The sequence below is a fragment of the Molothrus aeneus genome, chromosome 4 (genome assembly GCF_037042795.1).
Source record: "Molothrus aeneus isolate 106 chromosome 4, BPBGC_Maene_1.0, whole genome shotgun sequence".
NCBI lineage: Eukaryota > Metazoa > Chordata > Aves > Passeriformes > Icteridae > Molothrus > Molothrus aeneus.
Window position 1 is genome coordinate 32378519 of NC_089649.1, and position 27973 is coordinate 32406491.

Genomic DNA, 27973 nt, shown 5'->3' on the forward strand with positions numbered 1-27973 from the left:
GCAGACAGGTCTTGTTTGATTCCAAAGCAGTCCGCAAAATTGATGAAGCTGTGGTTCAGGTATGAAATTTTCATTTTGCTGTTGTCTTACTGCTCTTTTGTTTTCCTTTCCAAAAGTAGTTCTTTTAATAGGACAGTATTAACTTCTTAATCTTGTGGTCTTTCAGTGTGATAGCTGCAACAAGCATCATTCTAACAAGCCTATGATCATGTCTGGTGTTTGGTATTTATAATATAAATATGGTATTCAAATGTAACAATACAGATTTGCTTTCAGGCAGAGAAATCTATTTACCCTTAAATTGAGATTGCTTTAGCCTTTCTAATGTTGACTGTTTGCTTTTTGTTGCTAGCCCTGGCTGTGCAATCTGTTTCAGTGATGTACACCATGTGTCTAAAGGTGCTTTTTTCCTTTGGTGTTTGGAGTAGTAAAGCTGTTGTCTCTATGTGAATTAAAACAACTTCACTGGCTAACCACATAAGCATGACACATGGTGGTTTATATGGCCATGTAAGTTTTGGTGACACATAGAAGCAAGAGCAGATGCTCTCAAGGTGCAAGTTCTTTTTTTTTTCTCTCCAAGCACACTAATTGTGGAGTAAAGCTTACAGCAAACTTAGGTCATTTTAAGATCAGGAAGCCAACAGTGTTTTCTGTTTTGTGGTGGTTTTGCTTGTTTTTTTCCCACTGCCTCCGTTTCTCTTCTACATTAAATTATTTCTAATTTTTGTTTGTTTTGAAGTTTTTTTTTAGAACCAACACCTTCAGCTTGTTAGACTAACATGGTTTGTTGCAGAGCTATATATATACACCTGTATAAGCCATAGAAGAACAGTCACAACTTGTAGGATTTAGTTATGAAAATGCTTTAAAAGCACCAGTCTGTATTTCGGTCACACTGTAAATATGCCATTGTGCTGAATCAGTAAGACTGATGAGCATCATCAGCTGATGTCTGATCATCTACTTAAGAGCGTAAATGGGTCAGACTGCTTGTTAATCTTGCTTCCCCTCTTCCCCCACCCCCTGCCCAAAATCAAGGTCATTACTAAGTATCTTAAAGTTGTTTTAAAACAAATAGCATCTTAGCAAAAAATGCATTTCTGGCTTCATTTAAATACTCAAATTATTCCACTTGCTTGAATACCTTAGCTAAAAGTTAACTACAAAATGTCCTACCAGAAACACTCTATGCAACACTGACATAAAACAGATTATAACCTCCCTCATAACACAATACAGGCTATAATCTCTTTTCTAGCCAGACACTCACTAATCTAAGTACCCTTTTAAAAGAGCCATAGTACTTTGAATGCCATGAAAACACATGGATGTTAAAAATAATTTTGAGTATTTGGTTGTTGTCAAACACCAAAACTAAAACTTGATTCATTTAAAATTAAGACAGAACTACTTTCAAATTCAGTCCTGTTTAAATTGAAGTCAAAGGAGTGTATGTGTGTTTACTGTGTGTTTTTCTGAAATACACTAAGGCTTATTCACATTGAGTATTCAAATACATTGTTTGTCTTTAACCTGCTAATTCTACCAAATAATGGATTATCTATCCCTTATTTTTGCTGGCTGTTGTTCTGTTTTAGAAATGTGTTAATCATTTGGGGAGCAAAAGTTACATGCAATTTGAGTGATTAATTGTGCAAATGATCACAGGAATTGGTTTGTAAGAAACCCATAAACTGAGATTTTGTTTACATAAATTTTGGCAAAGATTACAAAAAGTAATTCATAACAATTGGGAATGATCTTCCTGTGAAACTGATTACTCTGATTATATGTGATACTATGAAAACCTATCTGAAGTGTGAATGTGAGAGCAGTTCTCCACTTGCTCTGATGCTGGCATTTGAAAAAATACTTTCAAACTGATACATTTTTTTGAACCAAATAAGAGTATTCGTTATTTCTGTTGCTTTCCTGTAGTTTTAAGGAGATTCTTGCCATGATATGTTTAGAATGGGAGTTCTCAGATTTACTTTTTATCACATTGTTCTGTTTTAACATAGAAAATGGCAGATGAGGCTTCTGTAAAGACTTCTGCCAAGAGCTGCCAAGCAAGCAATGGGAATAACAGTGTTTCTTCCCATAGTCCCTCTGTAAGCTGTATGCAAAATATCAAAGAACAGATACCGAAGTATCAGGTAATATTTGTTACTTTGTTACTTTTGTTTTTCCATTTTACTGAAGGAGTTAGTTTATTAAAGCCTGTGCTTAGATGCATTGAATGACTTTGGCTTCTGTTACATTACAGCTTAATCTGAACCTTGAGGTCTACTCTATCCTCAAAGTGTTGTAGAATAAAAATATGTGTTGGGTGCATCTTAACCTTTTAGTCTATCTTGGTCATACCTTTCAAGGAGTTGTGAAATATATCTAATAGCATTTTGTCGTAAGAAGGTCGTAAGAAGCACTATACTGTTCTCTGTTCATGTGTGCTTGTGGTTCAAGTCAGTTCTGAAGAGGCTGTTGAACATAGTTTATTAAGAATCCCTTTAGTCTGTCTTACTATAACATTAAATTTTAAGTTCTTTGTCACTTTCTTAGTAAAAGCATTAGCATTTCACCTAGAAAAATGAAGTTTGAAGGATGTATAGGTTAAGGTGGGAAAAGAAAATGATGATATTTAACTGAAAGGTTATTTTCTTCAGCATTAACAAACTTCTCTTTGTATTTGCTATTGATGATCAGTCTTTGAAACAAAATAAGCAACTGATCTGAAGACTGCATTTCTAAGTATGATCACAAATAATTTTCCAATAAAAAACGTTTCCAAGAAGTTTTCTACAAAGACAGGGAAGGTGAATTTACTCATTTGGATAAGGAAGGCAGTTTATTTTTTGGGGATCCAGACCACAGAATCCAAGTCTTGTGAACATTTACAGCTTTTATCAAACATTCTGTTATATGGGAATGTTGCTGGATGCAATTATTTCTTTAGAAATGCAGAAGATCTTTTTTTCTCTCTTGCTTTTGGGGGTCTGCCCAGAACAAGGATAGCACTGCTCATCTAGTGAGCAAAATGCAGGTTTTCTTCCTGCTGAACTTGCTAAATCCACAGTGTTAAACCCACACTGAGTGCACACTGATCTTGCTTTGTATGAAAAAGATGAACTTCTTTGTTCTCCATTCCCCATGCATCGCTGTGGCACTATGGTAAGTTGAAATAGTATGCCAAGTTATTTTTGACTTTGCTGTTCCCGTCTTCTTGTCTGTGTAGTACACCAGACCAGCCTCCGATGTCAATATGCTGGGAGAAATGATGTTTGGCTCAGTGGCAATGAGTTACAAAGGCTCCACCTTGAAAATTCACTACATACGGTGAGTGTCCTTTTCTGTGATGCACTGTCTTTTCAGGCACTGGGAATTGATGACTCAGTGAAATAAATGACTGTTTATCCTTTCAGCTCTCCCCCACAGCTGATGATAAGTAAAGTCTTCTCAGCCAGGGTAGGAAGCTTCAGTGGAAGCAACAATAAGTAAGAACATCTTTTTTTATATATAATTTCTTTCCTTTCCCAGCCAGTGCAGTTGTCTTTCTTTCTCCTTTTGTAGTTCTGGTAGAAAATCGAGAAGGCAGCTGTGGAGAAGAATTCTCTTAATAGATCCTAGGCCAGCCAAGTTTTTAATTAAAAAAAAAAAATCTCCAGGTTTCTGCTTCCTAATTTGTTCAGGTCATGCAATAAAGTTCAGAGGTTGGGTGCTTTGGACAATCAAAATGTCCATCTCTTATTGCTGTCAGAAGGGTGAGGAAGGGATAGGCTGAGAATGCTTTGACCCCGTATCCCACTTCTGTTTCCTTCAACAGATACGCTGTTCTGTTGTACCTCCTCCCCAAAACGGGCAAATATGAATAAATTGAATCTCAAGTGTCCTAGAAAGAAGCTTCCAATAATTTAAATATAAAAAATAAATGCCTGCTTCCTTCCAGTTTCAGAAACCAACTTGTCCTTCAGTTTGGTTTTAAAGTTAATATTCAGCCTTCTTTTTTTATAAAATGAACCTAATTCTTAAGCTAATATTAATGCCTATTGATCATATTCTGAAGGAATACTGGCTTCTCCCCCTATTTTAGCTTGCAAGATAGCTTTGAATGCATCAACCAGGATCCCAGTCTGGGAAAGCTGAGCTCCAATCAGAATGGTTTGGGAACCTGTCGCAGTGGAAGTAATCTAGGTAAATATTTCCAGGTTCTGTGTCTTTCTGACAACACGAGGCCATCTGTTCATTCAATTTTGGCTTTTTTTTTCCCAGTACATCACCTCCTTGGGTTTTTCACCTTTTATTTGGCTTGGTTGTTTCTGGTTTTTTTTTTGTTTGTTTGTTTGTTTTGTTTTGTTTTTGGGTTTTTTTCCCCCATTTTTTTCCATTTTCTCTACGTTGCTTTTGTTTCCTAGGTGTGTTACAGCTGTGTAGCAGCAAACTGCTGCAGGGTGTGTCTGAAGGAGGTCCCCTCCGGCTCATCCGCAGTGCTTCTTTCTTTGCAGGTTTGTGTGGAATGCCAGCCACAGTGTGACCCATCCATATGCACACACAAATCCAGCTCCTTCTGAATCTTTGCAGGACATGCATAATTAGTCTCTAGAAACAGAGGGCTGAAATAGTGACAACAGGTGTATCTGGTATATACTTAAAAAATATGTGTTCTGAAAAGATAGCTAAGTTAAATTACTGTGTTTTGTTTTAAAGATATTTTATGCAGTCTTTTAAAGATGAATTAGCCCTTATGTTTCTTAGAGAACTTATGTTTCCTGGCTTGGTGCTGGTTTCTTGCTAACATGCAGGTGTCTTGCTAGTGTACAGCTTTTTCTTCTCTGATCTCTTGCTACTTTTTAATTTGGTGGCAGACATTCAAAATTTTTGCGCTAAATCTGGGAGGCTTTAAAGGTTTTTTTTTCCTTAAGCAATATTAATTTCTTTAATTCTCAAAACTTTAGGCTGCATAAAGTCTCTTTTTACAGGCAGAATGATGATCCATGCAGGTGGGTAGACCTCAGGCCTAATTACTTCTGTTAATTGCAAAAATGTGAACTGAAATACCAATGCAGTTTCTTCACAGCCTTTGCAAATCTTGCATGCTCTACAATTTGAGTTACTCTGCACTACTAACACTTCGATGTAATCTGACATAGACTGAGTATTTCTTATGGTGAGGCTTTGTGGACAGTAAATCTCAGTTCAGCAAGTGAAACAGAAGCTTTTAATGGACCTTGTGCTAGACTATTTCATTCTGATCTTAACCTGTGTCAAAGGGCAATCTTGCATACTCAGTTTATCAAGAGTGATGAGGATACCACCAGCCCTCACTTTCAAAGTATATCTGATTTCTGATAATACAGACTGTATTCATATTCTTAAGCTCCTTAGAGATGTTTTTACATTTGGGCAAATAACCTTCCTGTGGTAACATGATACTCAGCACAGGCTACTGTTTGCTGCCACCTCTCTTCACACCATACTGGTTTTGAGCAACAGTACGGGATGTAATTTTTTTGGTGTATGACCTTTAAACTTGAACATTTTTTTAAAATGCTGACAGATAGTATGATGAATTATGTAATATTTTCTATTGATCTGCTCTGTTTGTTTTAGCACACAGCACACCTGTTGATATGCCTAGCAGAGGACAAAATGAGGACAGAGACAGCGGCATTGCTCGGTCAGGTATCTGCTGTCTATCTTGTTTGCCTGCTTTTGTAATTGTTACAATTCCTGGCTGCAGTGATTCACCTGAAATATAGACACCTCGTGACCTGTAAATCCATAATTGTTTTTATCTGCTAGGTAGTTTGCCTTCTGCATTTGCCCCAAGCCTTTATGCAAAAATATTTGCAATTATATTCTTTGTTTACAGCCACCATGTTCTGGGCTCTTAACCAGTTTATAATTTGGAGGAAGAACTGGTTGGAGCCTTTATTAGAGCAAATGAAGAGAAATGGCTTTTTACACTGAATAGGAAAATGAAAAGCAGAAGTCATCCTGTCTATTGTAATGGGAGTGCAACAACTCGTGGGAGAGAACACTTTTAATGAGAATAAGATACATTTTAGTATGTTTAAGTAGGGATGATCTCCTACTTTATAACAAATTAATGTCCTCAAGCAGCAAGATTTATTTTAAATAATAGTCTCTCCTGTTGCAAGTGAGTTGTGTGAAAAAGACCAGAAAGCAAGAGCAATATTTGTGAGAAATTATTGTTAGAGTATGAAGAAAAGTATTTAACCAGCACTCTTTGTGATTCATTGTATGTGGGGTTTCTTACTTTCTTCATAGCATCTCTGAGCAGTCTTCTGGTTACTCCTTTTCCATCTCCAAGCTCTTCATCATCATCTTCTAGCAGCTATCAACGTCGCTGGCTCCGAAGTCAGACAACCAGTTTAGAGAATGGAATTATTCCAAGATGGTGAGTGTAGCCCCTTTCTTCTTACAACAAGTGTTTGAGAGCTTAAGCCTCCTTTCTTTAAAAGCACAAACCCTGTTATTAAATGCTCTCAACTCAGTCTATCTTCTGTGCGTGTTACATAAGATTGCCAATATAAAAAAAGGTGAAATTTTGGCTGAACGTGAACTTCAAAGCCCAATTTGGAATATAATTCTTTTTATTGATTACATAGGCTGTATATTAATATGGTGTGAATGTATAGGCTGTGTATGAAACCATATTCTGAAAAATAAATTAAATTGTTTCTGAAGGAGCAGAGCATCCTCTTGAGATGAAAGGGACTGTAACAGCACTGCTGCCATAATGACTTTATGCTATGATCAAGTCTGACCAGTGAGCAGTTAGTGAAATTTTGGAGTAATAGCCCATGACGACTCTCTTAGCTGGTACAGGATGTTCCTAATGTGACTTCTGCCAAAACAGGAAGAAAAGAAAAGCTGTGATCAAAAAGCTTGGCTTCTGTTTTGGAATTTTATTAGCTTTTGTAGCTCAGTGGCATAACAAAGCATGGAATGCAGCAGACTTTTCATAGCTAATAAGCAAATTCTTCCCTTATCATTTGCAAAATAGCAAATGGTTCTTGATTATCCTCTCTCTGTACTCATCCACCTGTACCCAGAGACAGAATGGAATTAGTGGAGACCTACAAGAAATTCATGCTGTTTGGCCTCTCTCCCTTGTCAGTTAAGAGAAGCATAAAAACTGCCAGTTAAAATATGTAGTCAGTAAAAAATAAAAATTAAACCTCATTTGCAAAGCTTTCCCTAGTGTAAATCAACACTTGCAGCATTTTTTCTAGATATTCTTAGTGAATAATTTTTAAGATGAAGAATTGTGCCATGGTACTAAAGTAGCAGTTGTGCTGTCTAAATCACACTTGCAGTTGAGAATAAACTGGTTGCTTTAAGTAAACTGAAGTATTTTTTCCTAAAGAAAAAAGGCTGAGAGCAGCCCATGTAAAAAAGGTTAAAACATCTAGGGTAAATAAGATCATTTCAGCCCAGTTTAAGAAGCAGCCAAATTTTCACAAATATAAATTTGTGCAAAACGTTCTGAAAGTTACAAATTGTCTAGAGGAAGGCCTTTTTGGGCTGCTTATTTGCTGTCTGGAGCAGGGTTGTTGTTTTTTTTCCCCACTGGAGAACCTGTGCTGGGGAAAGATACTGGAAACAGCACATCATTATTTTTACTGTCTAGAATTATTCTTGAACTGGGATTCTTTCTAAGCCAAAAGGCCTCTTCAGATACTTGTTTTCTGGTTACTTGCTAGAGAAACAGTAGGCTTCTGGTTGAATATTTCAGTGCCACAGAGTTTGCACCCCAGGTTGTTACAGCCAAGATTCTACAGTCTCTGTGACTGATGTTTTAGGCCAATAGCTCAAAGAAATTGAGATGTCTAGTTGGAACTCCACATAGTCAATTGGCAAGCAAGCTAGATTAGCAGTTTTGTTGAAAAGGCTTCTCTCTCAGACCTAAATTCCCCAATTTCTGTTCCTGGGAAGCAGTACAAAAGCTTGTGATGTTTCTTAGATGCTGACTGACCATCCTTTCCTGACTTCCTTGGGAATTTCTGTCTCTGTATGCAAGTTCCTGAAGTTCAGATGAGGTTATGTTTTTGTCTTGAACTCTGTTTTCCCACAAGCTGTTTTTTTTGCTGGGGTTTAATTGTCTGTTTTGTCCTGTGTTCATGGACTCATATTTCTGTGATGAGAATTTTTTGTATATTTAACTTTGTCAAACCAATTAAACTGTAAACTAAGTATTTTTAGAATGGACTAAGAATGAATGCTTAGCCCTGAGTCTTTCCTTTTGTTAATTGCTTCATAGTGTTCTATAAATACTACAGACTCCATTTCAAGATATTTTGATATGAAAAGACTTCAAACTTTTAATTACCACTGACTGGTATTGCAGTCTTAACTTAAAAGAAACTCTAAAACCAAGCTATTTCCAGATGAGTGCTGCTCAGAATGCCTCCATGGCTTTTTTGTATTTTACCTTTTTCTCCTATAATTTCTCACTAGATTAAAACCCATTATTCAGTTGAAATTCCTTACAACAGACATTTTTCCATACTATTTTACTTATTTATGTATACATATTATATATATATATATATATATATTTTTATATATATATATATATATTTATATATATATATATATATATTTATATATATATTTATATATATATATATATATATACGTATGTATGTAGTGGTTTTCAGTTAAATTGATCAAAACTCTTTAAGCAAGAAAAAATAATAATTTTGTTAATTCAGCAGTATCAATATCTAGTGCTGCAAGGCTAGTATTTATAGAAGAACAGGGTGAGGGATTTGTCACCCTTTTGTATAATCACAGTAAAAATTATGCTGGGCTGAGACTTGTGGGTATCATCCAAGTCAGTTGCCTGTGCCAAGCAGTAGCTTGGAATTTACATCAGGTGTCTGTGGAACTTGACTCTTGAGTAAGTCTTGAAAATCTCCAAGGATAGAGATTCCACAGCCTTTCTGAACACTGCCATCCCTTTGATTGACCAATTTCCCCCCATTTGAGATTATCTGCAAACTCACTGAAGGTGTGTTTTGGTCCACAGGCCAGGCTCATAATCAAAACATTGAGCAGTATTGGTCCTAGTAGCAACCCATGTGTAATATTGAGAAAAGACAATTGTTGAAAGAAATGTGGCAGCACTCTCAAGGAAATAAGCAGAACTTGGGGAAATAATAATGGTTATGAAATAGCCACTGGATGGGTGGTTTTTTTTTTTCTTTCTGGTATTTTTTATAGTTTTAAGCAGAAAACAAATCTTTCTAAACTAAAGTCTACACAATTTTGAGCTAGGCAAACATGTATTTGTATGCATTAAGTTTGTGTTTTTACAGTAATTACTGGATGGTGACATTTTGTCTTCAGTTAAAATAGAAAGTTTTATTTTGTATGCAAACATCCATCTTAAGATGCCAGAACAATATAGATAGTATAGGTTATATGTTTCCCAACTTCCCTCATGAGCAACAGTCCAGATTCAAGAGCATCACAGATATGCAGCTGAGCACCTAGAGAGGAGCTCGAGTGCTGGATGCAGTTCACAGCTCCCAAGTTACCTTTAAGCTTTTTTGGTTATGATTTTGTGTGATGTATTTCTGTTCCCTTTTCTTCATCTCCCTCAAAGGTAAATTGAGGCGGGAATCTATTAGTTCTGTCTCAGAGCAAAGTGTTCACACCAGGCCTCTCTGGGGATTGTCTTCTTCCTATTTGAACAAGCACAGGACTTATCCATCAAAATGTCAGGCATCCTCTGTTCAGAAACATGTGACAGCCAAGCCTTATGTAGTCAGTCAAAGGAGTCCTACAAATGAGTTACCTTCCACTATACAGAGAGCTATGGATAGAAGCTGAATTCTCTCTCAGTACACAGGTAACTGTCCTAACAAATCTGTCTTACAGGTCCACTGAAGAAATGTTTAGTATGGCTGATGAAAGCTGCAGCTCCAATCCTGCGATGGTTCGGAGGAAAAAAATTGCAATCAGCATCATCTTTTCTCTGCCTGAAAAAGAAGAAGCTCAGAGAAACTTCCAGGATTTCTTTTTCTCTCACTTTCCTCTTTTTGAGTCTCACATGAACAAGCTGAAATATGCAATAGAAAAGGTACAGAATACTAATTTGGCATAATGTGGAAAAATGTCAATCAGAATGAAGTATTCTAGAATCTGATAGATGAAGAGTGGGAGAAGGTGCGTGGTTTCAAGCTTGCCTCCCTCCTTACACATGCAGTCTTGAGCTTGAGCCCAGTGTAGGAACTCAGCATTTGCTGAAAGAGGTGCAGTTTCTTTTCTAGACAGAATTAGAATGGAGAGTTTTATGCTATGGGTGGTTTTTCCTTCATTCTTGCCATATTTCACTCTGAGGTTTTCTTGACTCCCTAGAGACTGTGGAAATGATGGTACTCTGACCTTTCATGCAGTGTCTAAAAGAGAGACACAAAATATTTGTCTTGCTGTTGTCTTCTTAGAAATGTTCTCTTCTCTCCCCTTGTCCAGTATTAAGGATTGGTCTCCTATGAGTTGGAGGGAGGTTGGCATTTGTTGCTGTCCTGAGTGGCTGTATAGGACTGGGGCTAGATCTTAGTTATTTTTGACATGTGTAATGAAGTTTAAAAAGATGAAGAATGTGAATCCTTTAAGCAGCTGTTTTGTGTCTTTAACTCTTAATCAAGGCCATGATCTCATGTAGAAAAATAGCAGAATCCAGCCAGAGAGTGCAGGTTTATATCAGCCGTGTCATGGATGCCCTGGGAGAATTCAGGTGAGTTGATGGAATTCTGAATTACAAGGAGAGCACTTTTCATGCCCCATGAAAGATATTTGTCACTTCCAGTTATAAGCAACTGAATGTAAGGTCTTGTATTTTAGACAGTCTTGCAGTTAGTGTGAATGAATTTTCTGCATTGGTTGTTGGGGAAATGTTTTCAGAAAACTTTAGCAAACCAGCTCAGCCATTTTCCAAATGAGAATGAAAGTAGTTCTGTTGCACTCACATGTTCCTGGGATTGTCAGTTAAAGTCTAAACATCTCATCAAGAGCTGGCTTCTGCTGATGACTGTACAGTTGGGTGGAGTGAGGTACTCAGGCAGATAGATGTGTCTACTCCTAGCCAGGGATGTTGAACGATGTAACTGGCAAGAAAGTTGCAGTCAAAAGCTCTCTTTTCTGTAGTTGAGAAAGGAAGGAATGGTCAAAGGCTAAGAAAGTCAGCCCAGGAGAGAGAGAAGGCTTTAATGGAATGGAGGTTCTGTAATATCTGGAATGTAGAATCAAATCTGTGCAATGAATAGAATGGGTTCTTCTTCCCCTCAAATTTATTTCTGAATGGTTTCACTGAATAAAATTCAAATGGGAATGCAAAAAAGAGAAGCCAAATATGTAATTCATATGAAGACACTGGGCTACTGATAATATGAATTGAACAGACTAGTGTTCTCAACACTAGTAATTACTGGAAGAGTAAAAACTCTTCCAGTTTTAGTCTCCTAAATCTTAAAAAAAAAGGCAGCAAATTATAATCTGGACAACAGAAGAGGAAAGGGGCTACTTATATTTATTTGCAGAATTGAGATGTGCATGTTAACACTGACTTTTTGGGACTTATCTTTGGGCAGAGTTACCATCTGGAACCTATATTCTGTTCCAAGGATTGCAGAGCCTGTGTGGCTTAATATGATGTCCAGCACCCTGGAAAAGAATCAGCTATGCCAGCGTTTTCTTAAAGAATTTACCTTTCTGATAGAACAGATCAACAAAAATCAGTAAGCTTCCCCCACTCCCTTTATTTTTAAGAAAAAGTTTTTGTGCTTCCCAGTGCAAAGCACTTAATGGGATGTTCTTTTGCTGGACAAGCTTTTTTAAACTTTTTTCCCTCCTAGGTTCTTTGCTGCTTTGCTGACCGCAGTGCTGACATATCACCTGGCGTGGGTCCCAACAGTGATGCCTGTTGACCATCCTCCCATCAAGGCTTTCGCTGAGAAGCGCACATCCCAGTCTGTCAACATGCTGGCAAAATCCCACCCATATAACCCGCTCTGGGCACAGCTGGGTCAGTATGATTTGGAAAGCTTCAGCTTATAACAAGCACCTTTGTGCATCCACTCCTTTTAGATAAGGGCTGCATGTAGTCCAGGTCATGTTTCCTCCTACCAACAGGTGTCTTTTGCCTGATTAATCAGAGAATTTGGAGGCCTCTTTGCATATCCTGCTTTTTATTCTTGTTCCTTGTTGACATCCTCTGTTACACTGTCTGGTTAACTTGTTATAGAGGTATTAAGATGATGCAAGTGCTATGAATGTTGTGAGCAGTTTGGGAAAAAACAAAACGAAATAGACTGGATTGAGAGGAGTTACCTGGGCCTTGGAGGTCCTTTGTAGTTGAAATTGGCTACCTCCCTTTGTCTCTTTCTCACATAGCTAGACTAGAGAGCAGGGCGATAGATTAGAAGTCTGGCAACTGCCAGTAGCTCCATTCACTTACTATTACATGAATGGGCTTGGGGCAAGATTTTTTTTCTATGCTCTGTGCCTCAGGCTGGTCTCTGACAAATTTTATAGCTTGTAAATTATCTTGATACAAGGGACTAGATAACTGATGTCAAATGAGTAGGTGAATGAAAGCTCAGAAAGTAATTCTGTCAGTGATAAATATTTAAAAATTCCTCCTCTTCTTGGCAGCAGATGAAAATCTGACATCAGATAGCCCTTCACTTTAGCTGATGTACTATGTTGTCATGTAAAATAACACACATGCACACTGAGGCAGTGATGTGACTTACTCTGTGATGCTGGTGCTGTCTCTTCCTGATTGTCTCAGGCTTCTTTTTTTCAGTAACCTCTATGAAAGCTTTGCTACTTTGGCCATGTAGTTATAGTGAGTTGTTTCCTGGTAAAAGATGTCATTTAAACATTGTGCAGAGGTTAGACTGAAAGGGAAATTTCAAGTGTGCTCGTGGTGTTGAGGACAGAGCCAGGCCTGGAGTTACAAAAACCAGCTGGACTGGAGGCGTAAGCTCAGTAGTAGCTCTTGTGGTCGCTCCCAGGAGTCACCACTGGTGACTAGTCAAGAGTCTGTTTCTCTTTTTGTCCTGCCAAGTTCTCAGTGCCTGAACTCAAAATGCTCTCTGATTTTGTTTCATTCTTATAAAGCCCAAAAAGCTGTTACTCTTGTGGTTGCAAAAGCTGATTGTGAAAGGGAGATGTTGCCCTCTGCTGGCCCTCTTCTTTAGGAACAGGGAAGAAAAACAAAAAATCAAGTCTTGGTGCTTAGAAATGGAAATGACAGGATTTTGATGTACCCGTCTTTCCACCTTCGGACCTATGTTTTCATTACATATTACATATCAACTGCAATTATGTACTAATACAATTGTAAGTCCTTCTGTCATGAAGACATACTGTCTCTTAAATACCAGCTTCAATCTAATGGTATTAACAAGTATTAGTGCTTTTTCAAGATCATGATTTTGACTTGTACTGTCTTATTAGTATTTATATAAAAGCCAATTATGCAAATGAACATGAAGCCTTAATCTGATTTCCATAGCAACTGTGCTCAACTCAAAAGTAAAACAATATATTCCAGTTTCATTTCAATATTGCTTGTCCTTGTGACCTACCAGCCTTTTAGATTAATTGAGGAGTCTGAAGCCCACTTTTGGTTCCTGAGGAATGAATTTGCTCGCTTGTTAGGATCTGGGCTTGGTTGCAAGGGTGTCCCTAACAGAAGGAGAATAGCACCACTAATGTTACCTACCACCCAGGAACCTCTCCAGTGCATCTCTGGCATAGTGGGAAATGGCAGATCTTAGCAGGGGAGACAGTAAGAGAGCCATGGAATTACAGTCTCATCAATCCTTGTTTTGTAGGAATGGAGTTGGGAGCCTTATTCCTTTTATGTTCTGTATAACGAGGAGAGGAGGCTGGACATAAATGTGCTCTTGGGGTTTTTTTTTTTGCTGTGTTAGTGTCGAAACCAGAGGCAAGGTCTTCTTTCCTTGCCCTTGGAAGAAGCCTTTCTGAAGCTCTGTTTGTAACTCTTAATATAGTGTTGCTTCTTGAGGTCTAGTACAAAATCCTGATGGCAAGCTCTGTCCAGAACAAAATTTGAGCAGCCCAGAGGACGGATTTAGCATCTGAAAGCAGTCTGATAGATTAGCAGGTAGCTGATCAAGCCTCAAGGTAGAGAAGCCTGCTTTCCACACTTCAGGTAGCTGCAGAAAATTGAGTGTTTGCTGGTTGTCTCCCATGTGCTGGTGAGACCAGACATAGATTGGTTAACCAAAGACAATTTAGTGAGTGTGCTCTGATGGGTGTCATGTGAAGACAACTGGGTTAACTCATCCTAGGAATAGACACTTGTTTGAGTTAGCTGATCTTTTACCAATAGGGAATGTGAACATTCCCTTACTGGCTATCTAGGTTTACTTCTCCCAGAACTCTGGAGTAGGAACCCTTTAGCTGATAGATGATTATAAGCAGCTGGAAGATAATTGCCACTCTCCCAAAGAAATATGTTGAAAGTAGGATAAGTACAATCTTAGTTCTGTTAAAAATCAGATCTTCAGGAGAAATAGCAAATAAGTCATTCTTGGGCGGACTCAGATGATGATGTTGTAGTGCTTACCTTTCATATTGCAGTTGTATTTTGATTTTCTGCTTCTTCACTCCCCCTGCCAAAGTTAAATGCTCGTGTGAGTGAGGTTGGCTCCCACATACACAGCACGTGCCTTGCTCAATAAGGTAGTTATGTGCCTCTTTTTTCTGAACCTCATTTATTAAGCTAATATTTCTTTCTTTTTTTCTTTTTTGATATCTTAGTCCTGAAAAACATAATTAAGATTTTATTTGTGTAAAAATGCCTGTGTTTAACAGAAGGGTCACTGCACTAACACAGAAAAACTTTGATGTGAAAGAAAACTAGTAGAAAAACAGAAAATAGTATAGCTGGCTTCAGAGTTTTGCTGGACCTACATTCTTCTTTGCCCCATCTTGTGTCAGTTTCCAGGTGATAATGTCTTGTAAGCAGAGTGTAAATTAAATCTTAGTGCCTCTTATCAGAAAGAAAATGAGTAATAGCAGCTGATTCCTCACAAAAGCGCTTCTGGACAAAAGCCAGGTGTAAGAAGCATTAGGTGACTTTCTTTGTTACTCTTTGTTTAAGACTTCTATGAATTCACTGTGGAAGAAATTAACTGTCTAATTGTGTCCATAGTAAATGCTGCTTCAAAATGTGTTGAACTTGAACAGTGTAAGTTATATTACAATGCAAGATAAACCTGTGAAATTTTTGCTTTCCTGTGTAGGTGATCTCTATGGTGCCATAGGCTCTCCAGTTAGACTGACTCGGACTGTGATTGTTGGGAAGCGCAAGGAGCTGGTGCAGCGCTTGCTCTACGTTCTAACTTACTTCATCCGGTGCTCTGAGCTGCAGGAAAATCAGCTGACCTGGAGTGAGAAGGCTGGGGAGGGAGAGCAGGTGCTAAATGGAAGCAAGATCACAACTGCACTAGAAAAGGGAGAGGTAGAGGAATCTGATTATGTGGTTGTCACTGTTAAAAATGACCCTGCTCTTGTGCCTCCAATCCTACCTCCAAAGAATGATGGAAGTAAGAACAACAGTACTGCAGAGTGGGTGCATGAACCAGAAAGCACTCAGGCTGTCCCAGTCTCTTCAAAAGAAAAGAGGGAAGCAATAGAAAAGGCCAGTCAGACCTCTGAAACATCTGTTGACTGTCTAACTGGCAGTTTCTGTAAAGGAGCAGCTGATGGTAGAAAAAGAACTGTCACTAATACAGGAGTCCTATCCTACCACTCTGAAGAATCATCTAAATTAGAGGATGTAATGGATGTAAAGAAGAACAAGAACCAGAATGAGAGAAAAGTGGAGAAGCAGTTTTCTAGTAGGTCATCTGCTGTACCTTGTCCTGAAAGGTCTGGCTACAGGAATTCACACTTAGAAAAGGTCACGTTTCAGATTGGAAGTTCAGCATCACCAGAGTCAGACTTAGAAACTCATAGAAGAGAAATGGAAGAAAATCTGAAGGCATTAATTAAACATCCAGAGGTGATACGTTGTGCCTCAAGTTCCACAAATCTGACTGTGGATGCTTCTCAGAATCATGACAGTTGTGAAGCTGCCTTTATCAGTAAACATAATGTTTGTTATGCACAAATCCCACCGTGTGAGGAGAAGGAAAGTACACTTAACCAACATATGGAAAGTAAAGGAACTGAAGTGAATTTAGTTAATTCAATATCTAGTGAAATGCTTTTGCCCACAGATAACATAGAAACTGTAAAATTGCCAAACATGAAAGAAAATAGAACTTTATGCTCTGGCAATCTGGAGAACTATTCTTCTGACTGTGTAGAAGCAGATTCTGCTGTCAAACAGGATTCTTCTAAAGTAGGTGCTAAAGATGTCCCCTATGGGGATTCTGGAAGGAAAACCTCCTTCAGGGTTGAAGGGGACATTCCAAGGAACGAGAGTTCAGACAGCGCTCTTGGAGCTAGTGATGAAGAAGGTGATTGTTGTATCCCTGATGAAGTGCATCATGATAACATCAGCAAGCGGCTTGAAGAATTTGCAGAAGTGGAACTTCCTTTGCCAAGGTAAAGAAGTCTGATTAATTTAGAACTAAATGGAGTCAAAAGCTGTAGCTACTTTGGAGTTGTTTAAAGTTTCAAGTCTGAAGTCTTCTGGGAACCTAAGTTCCTTGTAGGAACAAATCAGTAGCAGACAGTGATGTAGTTCGTTAGAATTCTTGTAAGCAGATTTGGCAGAAAGCAAACATAGCAGATTTAATAAAGTTTTATGACAAAGGTATATTTCACATGCCTAAAAAAGGTGATCAAACTTTTTATGTAAGCTGACTGAAACATTTAGTGTAGACATGTAGATAGAACATCTGAGGACAGGCAAAACTTTGCTTAAAAAGATAACTGTTTAGATTTGACATAATTCTTAAATGAAACACCAATTTGGAATAAACATGGGCATGCTGTTTGAAAATTTTGAGCATTCCAGGTGCATATGAAGTTTGGTACTTAAGGTCAGTTTCTAGACTTACCTTCAGCATGAGAATTGAAGAAAACTCAAATTTAGCAAAACTGTAAGCTGCAGAACATGGAGCCCATATATCCCACAAACTCCAGTGCATATAAATTTTCTTATGTACAAGTTTGAGGAAATCAATACACTGTTAAATTTTAGCTTTTAAAATTCTTGTTTCAAGGAGTGGCAGTAGATGTTTACTGGTGTGGACATTTATGTATACTTGTAGTGCAACTGTTGATTAATATTTGCAGTAGAAAGAGGCATGACTTTGCATTTATGTAAAATCTGAATGCAGGTTGTCAAGCAAGAGTCTCACCTGCTTTGTATTTCTGTATTTCAGGTCAAATACCATCAGCAGTCAATGTGTGAAAAACTTTGGAAGATCACTTCTGGGTGGTTACTGTCATACATATATACCTGATCTAGTGCTGCATGGAATAAACAATGATGAAAAACTCAAGCAGTGTCTACTAGCAGATCTACTTCATGCAATGCATGTGAGTTGAAGTGCTGAGTCAGAGTTGTGATATTACTGAAATCTACAGAAGTAGGTTTTTTCAGTAGGTGACTTTTTTTTACTTACCTGTTCTGAACAGCCACAACTGCCATGTCTGCCTTTTTGAAAGATGTAAGCCCTTAATTTACTATATGCAATGCTTGTTCATGCAAAAATCATGTGCTTTCCTTTATTACTTTTAAGGCTTTTCTTCCAAGATTAACACAAGGAAGATTGTTTGCAACTGCAATTTACAAACAAGGAAAAGAACCCTTGAGCTGCTTGTCTTTCCCAGCACAATAGCAGACAAAATTACCTGCATTTCAGAAAAATTATGTGCAAGTTGAAACATCTTATTTTGCTACTTAGTGGCATGTGTTGCAGGTGAGGTAAAGTCATGTTGAGGCCTGTATGATGCTAGTCTGTAGCAGAAATGACTGACTACAGAAGATAATTGTATATAGATAAGAAATTTGCTGTGTTCTTTCCTCACTGTAAGTACTCCTACATTATAAAATTTATAACTAAGCTTTCACTGGAATAACTGTGACCTCAGTATGCAATTTAAAATGCTTATCTAGTAATTGTCAGCAGCTTCTTTCTGTAGCAAGAATGATTCTGCTGGCACGACTGCATGTACTATCCAGAGCAGTGATGTGTGTGTCTGTCTGTTCCTTAAGGAACAATCAGATTGGTCTGGTGTGATAGTGTCGCTCTTCTTTGGTGGATGACAAGTGGGCCGTGAGCTTGCACAGCTCTTGCTGCCAGGAGAGCCAGTGCTCTCCTGGGGTGCATAGCAAGAGCATTCTAGCAGGTCAGGGGAGGTGAACCTGCCCCTTGACTCAGCTCTAGTGAGGTCACATCTGGAGTGCTGTGTCCACTCCTGGGCTCCACAGGTCAAGAAGGATGAGGAGCTACTGGAGAGAGAGCCCCAAAGATCATTAGGGATCTGGAACATCTCTCTTCTCAGAGGAGACTAGACTGAGAGGGGATCTCATTGATGCATATTAATATCCTAAAGGCAGGTGTCAAGAGAGTGGTGCTCAGCAACAGGACAAGGAGCAATGGCCATAAACTAAACCACAAGAAGTTCCACCTCAGGAAGTTGCACCTTCTGAGGAAGAACTTGATGTTGAGGGTGGCAGAGCACTGGAACCAGCTGCTCAGGGAGGTCATGGAATCTCCCTCTCTAGAGACATTCAAAACCTGCCCGGCCTTGTTCCTGTGTCACCTGTTCTAGGGGACACTGCCTTGGCAAGGAGTTGGATTAGAGGATCTCCAGAGGTGCCCTCCAACCCTCACTTTTCTGTTATATCCTTCTAGGTGGTGCATAGTAAAATCCCTCACATATCTCTGAAACACTGAAACTCTTTCACCATACTGGATCAGTGTAATTATTACACTCTTCATTTTGAAAGAAACTAATCTCTTCAGGGTAGGGGGAATACATGAAGAAAAATAAAATTGAGTAGCGACTTTTAGGCACGAATGAAAATTAAATGTCTCAATCAAATCGGCAGATGCAGTGCTGCTGGATGCTGAATGTAAATCTTGTCACTGTCTTGTCATTTTTTGAGATGCCTTTGGTCCCCTAATGGACAAAAAAATGCATTGAATCACTTCCTTATTTGCTACATCAGTCTGTAAAAGTAGAACATCAAACTGAGCTGTGGAAATGTATATAAGTATCACATAATTGTATTTTGTTTCTGTTGCAGCATCCAGTGCTAGATGAGCCTATAGCAGAAGCTGTCTGCATTATTGCAGACACAGATAAATGGAATGTACAAGTAGCTACAAGCCAGAGGAAGATGATGGACAGTGTGAAGTTAGGCAAGGATGTTCTGGTTTCAAGTCAAGTATCCAGTCTGTTGCAGTCTATTTTACAGCTTTACAAACTGAACGTCCCAGCTGACTTTGTAAGTATTTCTTTGAAGGCTGAAGGCTGAAGCTAATGGAAATTGCTTAGCTCAGATAGCAAGCATAGAGTTCTGTAACTGTGTTGCAATATCAATGAACTAAAGCCTGATATAATGCAGAGCTGTTACAACATGTTGAAAAGAATCCATCCAGTAATGGATACCAATGGGAACCAAGTTGGTTCTGGCAAACAGCTTCCTGTTCTTGGAGTTTCTATTCAACGCTGTCATGTTGCATACTCCCTATGCCACAGCATCCTTTGCTGTCCTCATTTGTAGTGGAGTTCATCAGAGCAAATCAGTAATGCTGGTTTTGCTGATTACAACAAAATTACCCCCAAGTCTGACTGCAATAACTATAGTTCAAGTTTTAGCACTTGATTATTGGTGAGGGGAGATGGAGGGGTTTTTCAGTAGTCACCCCTTTTCTAATAAACAGAATTGATTTGTCCTTCAGCAGATAGTTTTGAGAAATTCTCTAGGAATCTCGTGTAATGACTGTGCTGGCAGATGGAAGAGAAAGATAGAGCTAAACACTAACAGCCCTAAATAGTATTAGTTGGCACTGTTTTGGGTTAAATTGGTGGTATTGATTACACTAAGTTCTTCAAGTCAAATACTAGGCAAAATATTTTTGAGTGTTTTCTCTGGATTCTTGTGGGCATTGAAAAATACAGAACTGTGGTTGAAATTGTATCTTAACACTTGCACAGTCACACCTTAAATCCTGGCATTTTTAAACTGAGTAGTTGATTTTGCAACTGAAGTGTTCTTTCCAGTGTTTCCTTAGGATTTGTGTATGCAGTTTCTATAGGCATTGTGTGCTTTGGGAGGTGTCTGGAGGCAGAATGATTTTCAGGAGTTTTTATTTCCTTTTTCTTACAAAAAGGAACTGTGAAGTGACAGTGCTAGTTGTTTGTAAATTTTTCATCATTTGTGTTAGAAATACTTTGATCCTTCTGTCAGGAGATTTTGCAACTCTGCTAAAACAACATCAGTGCATGGAAGCCAAGTGTTCCTAAACTCTAGGAGAAGTATGACATTTTCATAGTAGTATGTCTGTTGATTTGAATTTGGATAGAAACATATGTATTGATGTACTCATATCAACCAGAAATGACCACAGTGCAGTATGTTTGAAGCTTCCTTTAGGAGTGCAAATCTCTTTACATGCAGTTACTGTTCAGATGAGTAAGTATTTTTGCAGTTTTGTGGTACCAACAAAAAACAACGCAATTTGAGACCAGGTGAAAAGCAAGTGGTGATATCTTTATTTTACCACTTCAGACTGATAGTTGTGCTGCAGAGAGCTTTGCAGTATGCCCTGGTGAAAGCAAAGTGCTGGTTGCAACTACTGCATTTTAGCGAAAGTTTTACCTGCACCTTTAAGCTCAGTTTAAAGTACTCTTTAATTCTTAGAAGTTACTTGACTTTTTTCTATTTGGTCAATGAGAAACTGCAGAGGATGCTAATATAAAAACTAAAAAATAAAAAAAAAAATACTTGTGGACACTGAACAAGATGGGTTAATGTACCAAGCCTGTGGGCAGAAATGTCTTTTGATTTTTTCCTGGTGTTCAGAAGGAACAGATCATATGATGTAAACAACCCTTCTTTTAAAATAATGTGGGATTCTTCCTTACTTGCTCCCTCATGACTTAAAAAAAAAAATCCATAATCCTTAACACAAATACTGGAATTGAAACAGATTGAACTGCTACTTTGTGAATCAGCTGCATGCCCCCCATAACCACTGAGAAAGTGCTCATAGGCTTTTTGCATGAGGGTTACCTGTAATGGAAAAGATAAGAGTGCTTGCTTCCCTTTTGGCCAGAATCAGAAGTGTTATGATTATAATGACTTGAGTGAAAATTTGCTTGAAGCAAATTGATCAAACTATTGTCAAAAACCTTCCTCCTTTCCTCCATTGGTGGCAGTGATTTTACTCTACTACCATGAAAGCACATTTTTTAAAATGCCTCTTTATTTTTCCATTATTAAGACTCTATATTAGCTCATTGAAAGAATAATTAAACATCTTCATCGTGCTTCAGATGATCAGAAAAATGCATCTTAGGCTGCCTACAAGACTGAGTCTTATTTTTCTCATTAGTTTTTTAATTAACAAAACTGGTCTCACCAGGTCTCACTTCTAATACTTAGGGTTTTCATTCAGCTCCAGCACATGGGATGATGGCCTGAAGCTATTTGCTGCTACTGTTTCTAATTGCTGTCTGTGCCTGCTGGTTGATTATATGTTTGATAATGTGAGGTTCTGTATTGCTTCCTGCTTTCATCTCCTGATTTCAGAGAGCTGCCCTAATTTAACTTTTTTGAAGTGGTTATCCCTGTGAAAAGAAGGAATATATCAAATAGAATGTACCTTTGTCCTACAACAAAATACCTGATAAGACTTCCTACCTACTCAGCTTGTGAAGACATGCTGCCTGCTGACCTTGTCTTGCTAGAGTAACCCCTCTCTCTCCTTGAAGCCAAGGTTCCTCTGCTCTCTTGTAGTTGGTATATGAGAAATTGCCATGAATCACATGACTGTATTAAAAAATAATATGCATTTCTAGCATTCCACTACTGGAAGTGGAATGATTAAACTGATGTTTCAACTTGAACTATTACCTTTTGGCAATCAGCATCAAATGTTTAAGCAATTTTAAACTAGAAGTACTTAGGAATTATGAAAACAAATGCCTAAAATGGATTTGTAACTTAGTTGCTACAGAAAAGCAGTCAGCAAAAGAGTGATAATTCTCTTACCAATAAGGTTCTGGTGTCTTCCACATCTTGAGTCTTAGTTTCTTGAATGGCACTAGAGCCTTTGAGCTAGAATGATCATTTTAGAAACTGTTGTTTAAACTAAGTCTTTCAGAAAAATAGTACTAACTTATAACAAAGACATCTTGATCCAAGAATACTACCTTAATTCTTAGTAAGATATCTTGAGTTGTTTTGAACCTCATTAAAACTGTTTCAGTTGGCACAAATGCAGTGATGTGAGTGGAAATGTGAGGTGCAGTTTACGCAACAAACTTGCTGCCCAGGAGAGCTGGAACACCCCAGTTCTATGAGGGGTTTCCTCTTTGTGGAGTAGTGTAACTTTTTTATGTTTATAGCACAATTGTAATAAATCCAATTGCCTCTTCTAGATTTTGGAGTGGAAGCTTAGTTTATCTTCTGAGATAGAAGGTAAAGTGATGTGCTTACATTTCTGTAATATTTGCATGTGATTGCAAAAGGTATTCTGAGCTTTGTGGTCTGTGTTTGCAGTGCATAATGCATCTTGAGGATAGACTGCAAGAGATGTATCTCAAAAGCAAAATGCTTTCAGAATATCTGCGAGGACATACAAGAGTGCATGTAAAAGAACTAGGAATTGTATTGGGGTGAGTATTGCAGGTATCAGTCTTCAGCAATGGCAAAAGCTGAGGCAATTATTTTTCCTTTTCATCTGAGTGTTGACAGCTTGTTCTCATGAGGATTTGCTTCATATTTAACACTCCTCTTTCATGTGCCTAATAAGTTGCAAAAATGCCTCTACTGAGCTATCTCAAAATCAGGAGGAGACATTTATACAACAACAACAAAATACTTGTCATTTTTAAATTTTCAGAATTTAGAGAGTTTGGATTTTGATCATTAGGAAGTTATCCAAGCATTCATACACACTCTGTCTGTTGTGATCTCCTTACTGAGAACTTCATCCCAACAAATACTTTGGAATTTTTGGAATGAAAAGGGTGCGTTTGTACTTAAGCGACAAGAGGGTCTCAAAAATCAGGTGTATAAAAATCAACAGATGTCCTGTCAACAGCTGTCTTCTAATAATAGTACTTGATTGGCATATAACCTTTAGGGAGCTGCCTGCTGACAGCAGAAAAGGGGGAAGAAGTAAATACACTTTCTCAAGATGTTTTTTAACACTGTAGATCTTATCTTTTTCCAGACTGTTCAAGATTTCATACTCAGAAATGCAGCTGTAGATAGTGAAACAGTGCAATAAGCACTTTTCTCAGTGTGTGTGTACCTGTTAAATATATATAAATATGTACATACATCCTGGCCTCTGAGCAGCTTCACATTTGGAAATCGTTGGAAAGTGACCATTGCACTTGAGAGACATTCCTTGAACTGTTACTGCATAATAATTAATAATTTCAGCTTTTGGTAATTTTTGGTAAGAAAGTGCTACTATGTAGCAAACTTAATTATATTCAAAACCTGAAATGCATAATCTTCCATAAGCTGATACTACTTTGTTAAACTGGGCTTATTGGTGCCTACTGAGAGACTACAAGCTGAGGCTTAGGGTTTAGCAAATACATAAAATATTTTTTATTTAAACCAGAAGAGATTATATAGCACAGAATGTAATACTGCTTGCTATCTTTTGTTGTAAGTGCTAACATACTTCTTGGTTTTAAGCATTATTTACCTACCTTTACTGGAAGTACATGATTATTGACAATAAATAGTAATTAAACTATGAATTTATTAGTAGCAAGACACTTCTAGTTTCTTTAAAGTGGATGAAAAATATCATTTTGTATTTCTCTTGTGAAAGTGACTGTATATTATTTTAAAGGCTGTCTCTTTTTTTTTTAATTTCTAGGATTGAATCCAATGACTTGCCTTTGTTGGCTGCTATAGCAAGTACTCATTCCCCATATGTTGCTCAAATACTCTTATAAATTAAATTCTCAGGATAGTCATTCCCTTAAAGTACAATTATGAAAATGGGAATGTTGAATGAAGAACAGAGGTGCCAAACACTGGTAAAGGGGAGCACTGATGAAAGCAGGTGATGACTGTACATTCTGCCACCTTCCGATTCTGATTTCAACCGGATGTTTTATCGGAGGACTTCAGTTTACATAACACAAAAGGCATTCAGGTTTTTCTTACAATCTCACTTCTGACTTAAATCAAGAGACTGCATCCTTGCATTTTATTTTTATTCAAAGGACAAAAGTTAACACTATGTGGCAGACCGGGTGCTGCCATCCAAAACGCTGCTCAAAACCATGAAGTACCAGTTAAAAGAACAAGTGGGTTAGAATGGATTTCATAATACTATGCTTGTGAGTGTGGTGTGGTGTATGTCTCTTTGCTGGGGAGGAGGAGGAGGAGTAGCTGTTAACTCTGTATATAGCATTCCTATACAAAAGTGTATTCGGTGGGACATGATTTTCTTGCAGAACATAAGTGTGGTTTTGTATAGTAGAAGTGATGGGCTCAGAACAAGGAACTTGGATTCAGCAGCCAGATGTCATGTGGGAATGGAGGTGTGCGTGAGGTTGATGTGACCTTTCCATTTAAGGACAAGAGGTTGAGAGCTGTGGCTGCTTCTGTTTTAATGAGGAGGCATTCTAATGGGCCCATGGCTACAAGTGGAATGGAATGGACTTCCGAGAGAGGGATTTTGTGGGAAAGCCTTATGGAACTTCTGCTACAAGTTTACATTTGTTGCTGATGCAACTTCAGTAACTGTTGATTTGCTGTATGACTGTGGTCCTGGGAACTGAACTTGTCTTGGTGTCATCGAGTATTGCTATCTCCAAGGAGTATGAATTTGGAAAACTTGCGAACGATGCCAGTGCTGTGTGAGCATGTGTCGTGTGCACATACACCAAACAATTGGCACAAACTGAAGACAATCGTATTGGGGAAATACAAGACATCAAACAACCCCCACCAAACCTTTAGTCAAAAGTATTACTTTTTTCCATCTATGAGTTGTCACTCTGAGTAGGAATAGAAGAGGAACGTTGTTTGAAATAAAATGAAATGTGGGGGCAAACCCCAATATTTGATATTACTCTGAATGTTTGCAATTACCCTTTTTGATTCTACAGAAATCTTGAACTATTATCCAGGTGCCTTTCCTTACTAGGTTATCTACTCTGACACCAGAAACTACTTCTCCACTAGTTGATACTGGCCTTTGGTGTTTCTAGAAAGCAAAATAAAATTTTGTACTTCACTGTTTTCACGTGGTTGATTAAAATGAATGTAAAAAATATCTTTTTTTGCATAAAGCACTGTTAAGCTGGATATGAAACTATGGACCAGACTAAGGAGAGAACAAAGGATCAAAACATGCTTAAATGGAAAACTCAATGTTGGACTGTTCCGTTGTGAGCCACTGTGAATACGGTGTCTGAAATTGTCATCTTGCGAGCAAATTTCTGGCAACGCAATTGCTTGAAAATAGTGAATTCTAAAAAGAAACTCCTGGTCACCAGTTGTGAGTTCTCCTTGTTGGTGGTTACAGATTTTTAACACTGAAGGGACACACTTTTATTAAAAGTGTTTTTATTTCCTACTACCTTGATGTTTGGACTTTTCTACAGTAAACTTTCAATTATTTGAAAAAATGAAATGTGCTTATTGTGAATTGTTTAAATGTGATGGGGTTTTATTAACCTTGTGTTGCTTTTTGAGGGAAATAGGTAGACTGGCCTACTGTGAAAAGAGGTTGTTTCCACGTGGAGGGATACTTAATATTCTGATACAACACTTCTAAAGCTGTTCCTTCTATGCTGGTTTTCTGACCTGACATTCCAAATATTTCTTTTATTGCTTTTCATATTTCTCCCTAGTATTCTGCCTAAAAAGGCTGAAACCTTTCTATGGTTCAGGGTTTTTTTTCCTGCTGTAGAGTTAAGCAAACTTTTCATATCTTTGGTCTGTGAATCCTATCTGCTGGAAAGTAAATTTACCTCTGCATATGGCTTTTAGCAGATACCACTTTGTTTCACAAGGTTAAAACAAGGAGTGAACCATAGAGCAAGTCACGTATTCCTAAACTTACCCTCTTGATGGAGAATGTATGTGTGCATGTGTAAGACTATGAAACTGCTTCTCTGAGTGTATATAGAAATCCTCTTGTATTTTCTCTATTTCATGTCACTCTTGAATAGTAGCTGACATCATTTAAATCTGTCCAGTTCTTTTAAAGTGGGGTTTTTATCTGAACAGACTCTTGACAGTTCTTCAAAGAAATATATGCTAACTTAAAGATGTGTTTTTGTTGTCACAGGGTTTACTAAAGAGGACAGAGATCTGCAGACATTCAGTGATTTCAAGATTAATACCATAATCAATAATAGACCTGATTTTACCACATCAACTGTTTAAAAAAAAAAAAAAAATCTGCCTTTGGGCAAGACATCAGTTAACTTTGTGGTGGCATGTGAGCTGATGGTCAAAAGCACTTGAATTTTCTTCAGCCCAGGCTAAAACTTTATAGTTCTTGCTGCTTTCTCTAACATTTTGCTGCTCTTCAGAAATTACACGTTGAACTATTTTATTCTCACAGTTTTAGTTTTGGGGGAAAGAAAATTCAAAATGAAAGCCCTTTATTACTTTTAAAAGGCTTTAGACTAATGAAAGCTAATTACATATTTCCCCTCCACCAAATGTACTACCTCAGTTGACAGGATTCCACTTTCTAGGGCTTTTTTTTGACTCAAAGTCTTTAACTTGTTTTTAGTAGCATCTTGATGTTCATGTAAATTGGTGTGGCATGACAGGGCAGTAAGTATTTACAGATGTGTTTTTTTAGACATTTTTAGGGCATGTTTCTGGTTTTATTTTAATAGGATGAAAAGTGATATGAATGTACAGCTGTGTTGAAAATTGATAATGTAGCTTAATTTTCAAATATTCCAAAGTTGTTTTTATCAGTATTATGTAGGTTTTTTGTAAACTTAAAAACATACTTTCTTGGTTAGGTGGGAGTGCACAGTCTTTCCAAAATCCCACATAAATGCAGTTTACACACTGAAATTTAAAGAATGTATGCTGTTTTCGGGCAAGACTAAACATAGGGTAGGAATGAACAGCTAAATTGTAGAATTTAATTGAAATGAATTCTTTAACCCCAAACAATACCAAGATTGGAACATTTTAATTTAAGTGAGGTACACTCTGAACTAGTCTATACAACTTTCTTTTGCTCCCAAAAAAACAATAGACACTGATTCTGTAATTCACATTTCTGATGGCATCTTCCAGAATTTTAGATTGATTTTCCCCCACTCCATATTACAAGCATCTTTGCTCTTAAAGTCAAAACCTCTTTTCAGATGCATCAAATTCTTGTAGATAAGGTTTATGCAGAATGATCACTTACCCTTCAAGGATAACTTCAATTAAAAGGACCCAAATAAAAATCAAGTCTGAACTACTGAATTTAGTCTAGACAATTTCCTTTTTTTTTTTTTTTTTAACTTTTTTGGGGGGGGGAAGGGTGGGGGATTTGAGGTCGAATGAGGTAATTTGACATACATGGCAAGTTTTCCATAGTAGAAAAATGTGTGTTGCTATTGCATGTTTGGAGAACATAGGCTTTTTTAGGAATGACTGAACACCAATGTCAAACTACATGTTTTTTTCTTATAGTTGTTTATGTACACTATCTTTTTGGTCAATTTCTTTGCGGCATTTGGTGCAATAAACTTTCTGAAATCAACATAA

At 37.7% G+C, this 27973-nt stretch overlaps 1 protein-coding gene across 1 annotated transcript; it reads left to right on the top strand.

Moving 5' to 3' along the window:
• On the top strand, nt 1-27973 carry FNIP2 (folliculin interacting protein 2). Its single transcript, XM_066548220.1, has 16 exons — nt 1-59; nt 2025-2159; nt 3236-3336; nt 3423-3494; nt 4091-4191; nt 5608-5679; nt 6289-6418; nt 9910-10111; nt 10680-10768; nt 11622-11768; nt 11886-12055; nt 15312-16620; nt 17406-17562; nt 19280-19480; nt 22763-22878; nt 24105-27973. The coding sequence occupies exons 2-16, from the start codon at nt 2028-2030 to the stop codon at nt 24181-24183; spliced, it is 3078 nt and encodes a 1025-aa protein (XP_066404317.1). The 5' UTR covers nt 1-59; nt 2025-2027; the 3' UTR covers nt 24184-27973.

What these genes read in the sequence shown, in the direction of transcription:
- FNIP2 (XM_066548220.1), top strand. Translation starts at nt 2,028, where the DNA reads ATGGCAGATGAGGCTTCTGTAAAGACTTCTGCCAAGAGCTGCCAAGCA. An exon ending in GAACAGATCAACAAAAATCA is followed by an intron (nt 11,769 to 11,885) that starts GTAAGCTTCCCC and finishes TTTCCCTCCTAG; the next exon opens with GTTCTTTGCTGCTTTGCTGA. An exon ending in CCCGCTCTGGGCACAGCTGG is followed by an intron (nt 12,056 to 15,311) that starts GTCAGTATGATT and finishes TTTCCTGTGTAG; the next exon opens with GTGATCTCTATGGTGCCATA.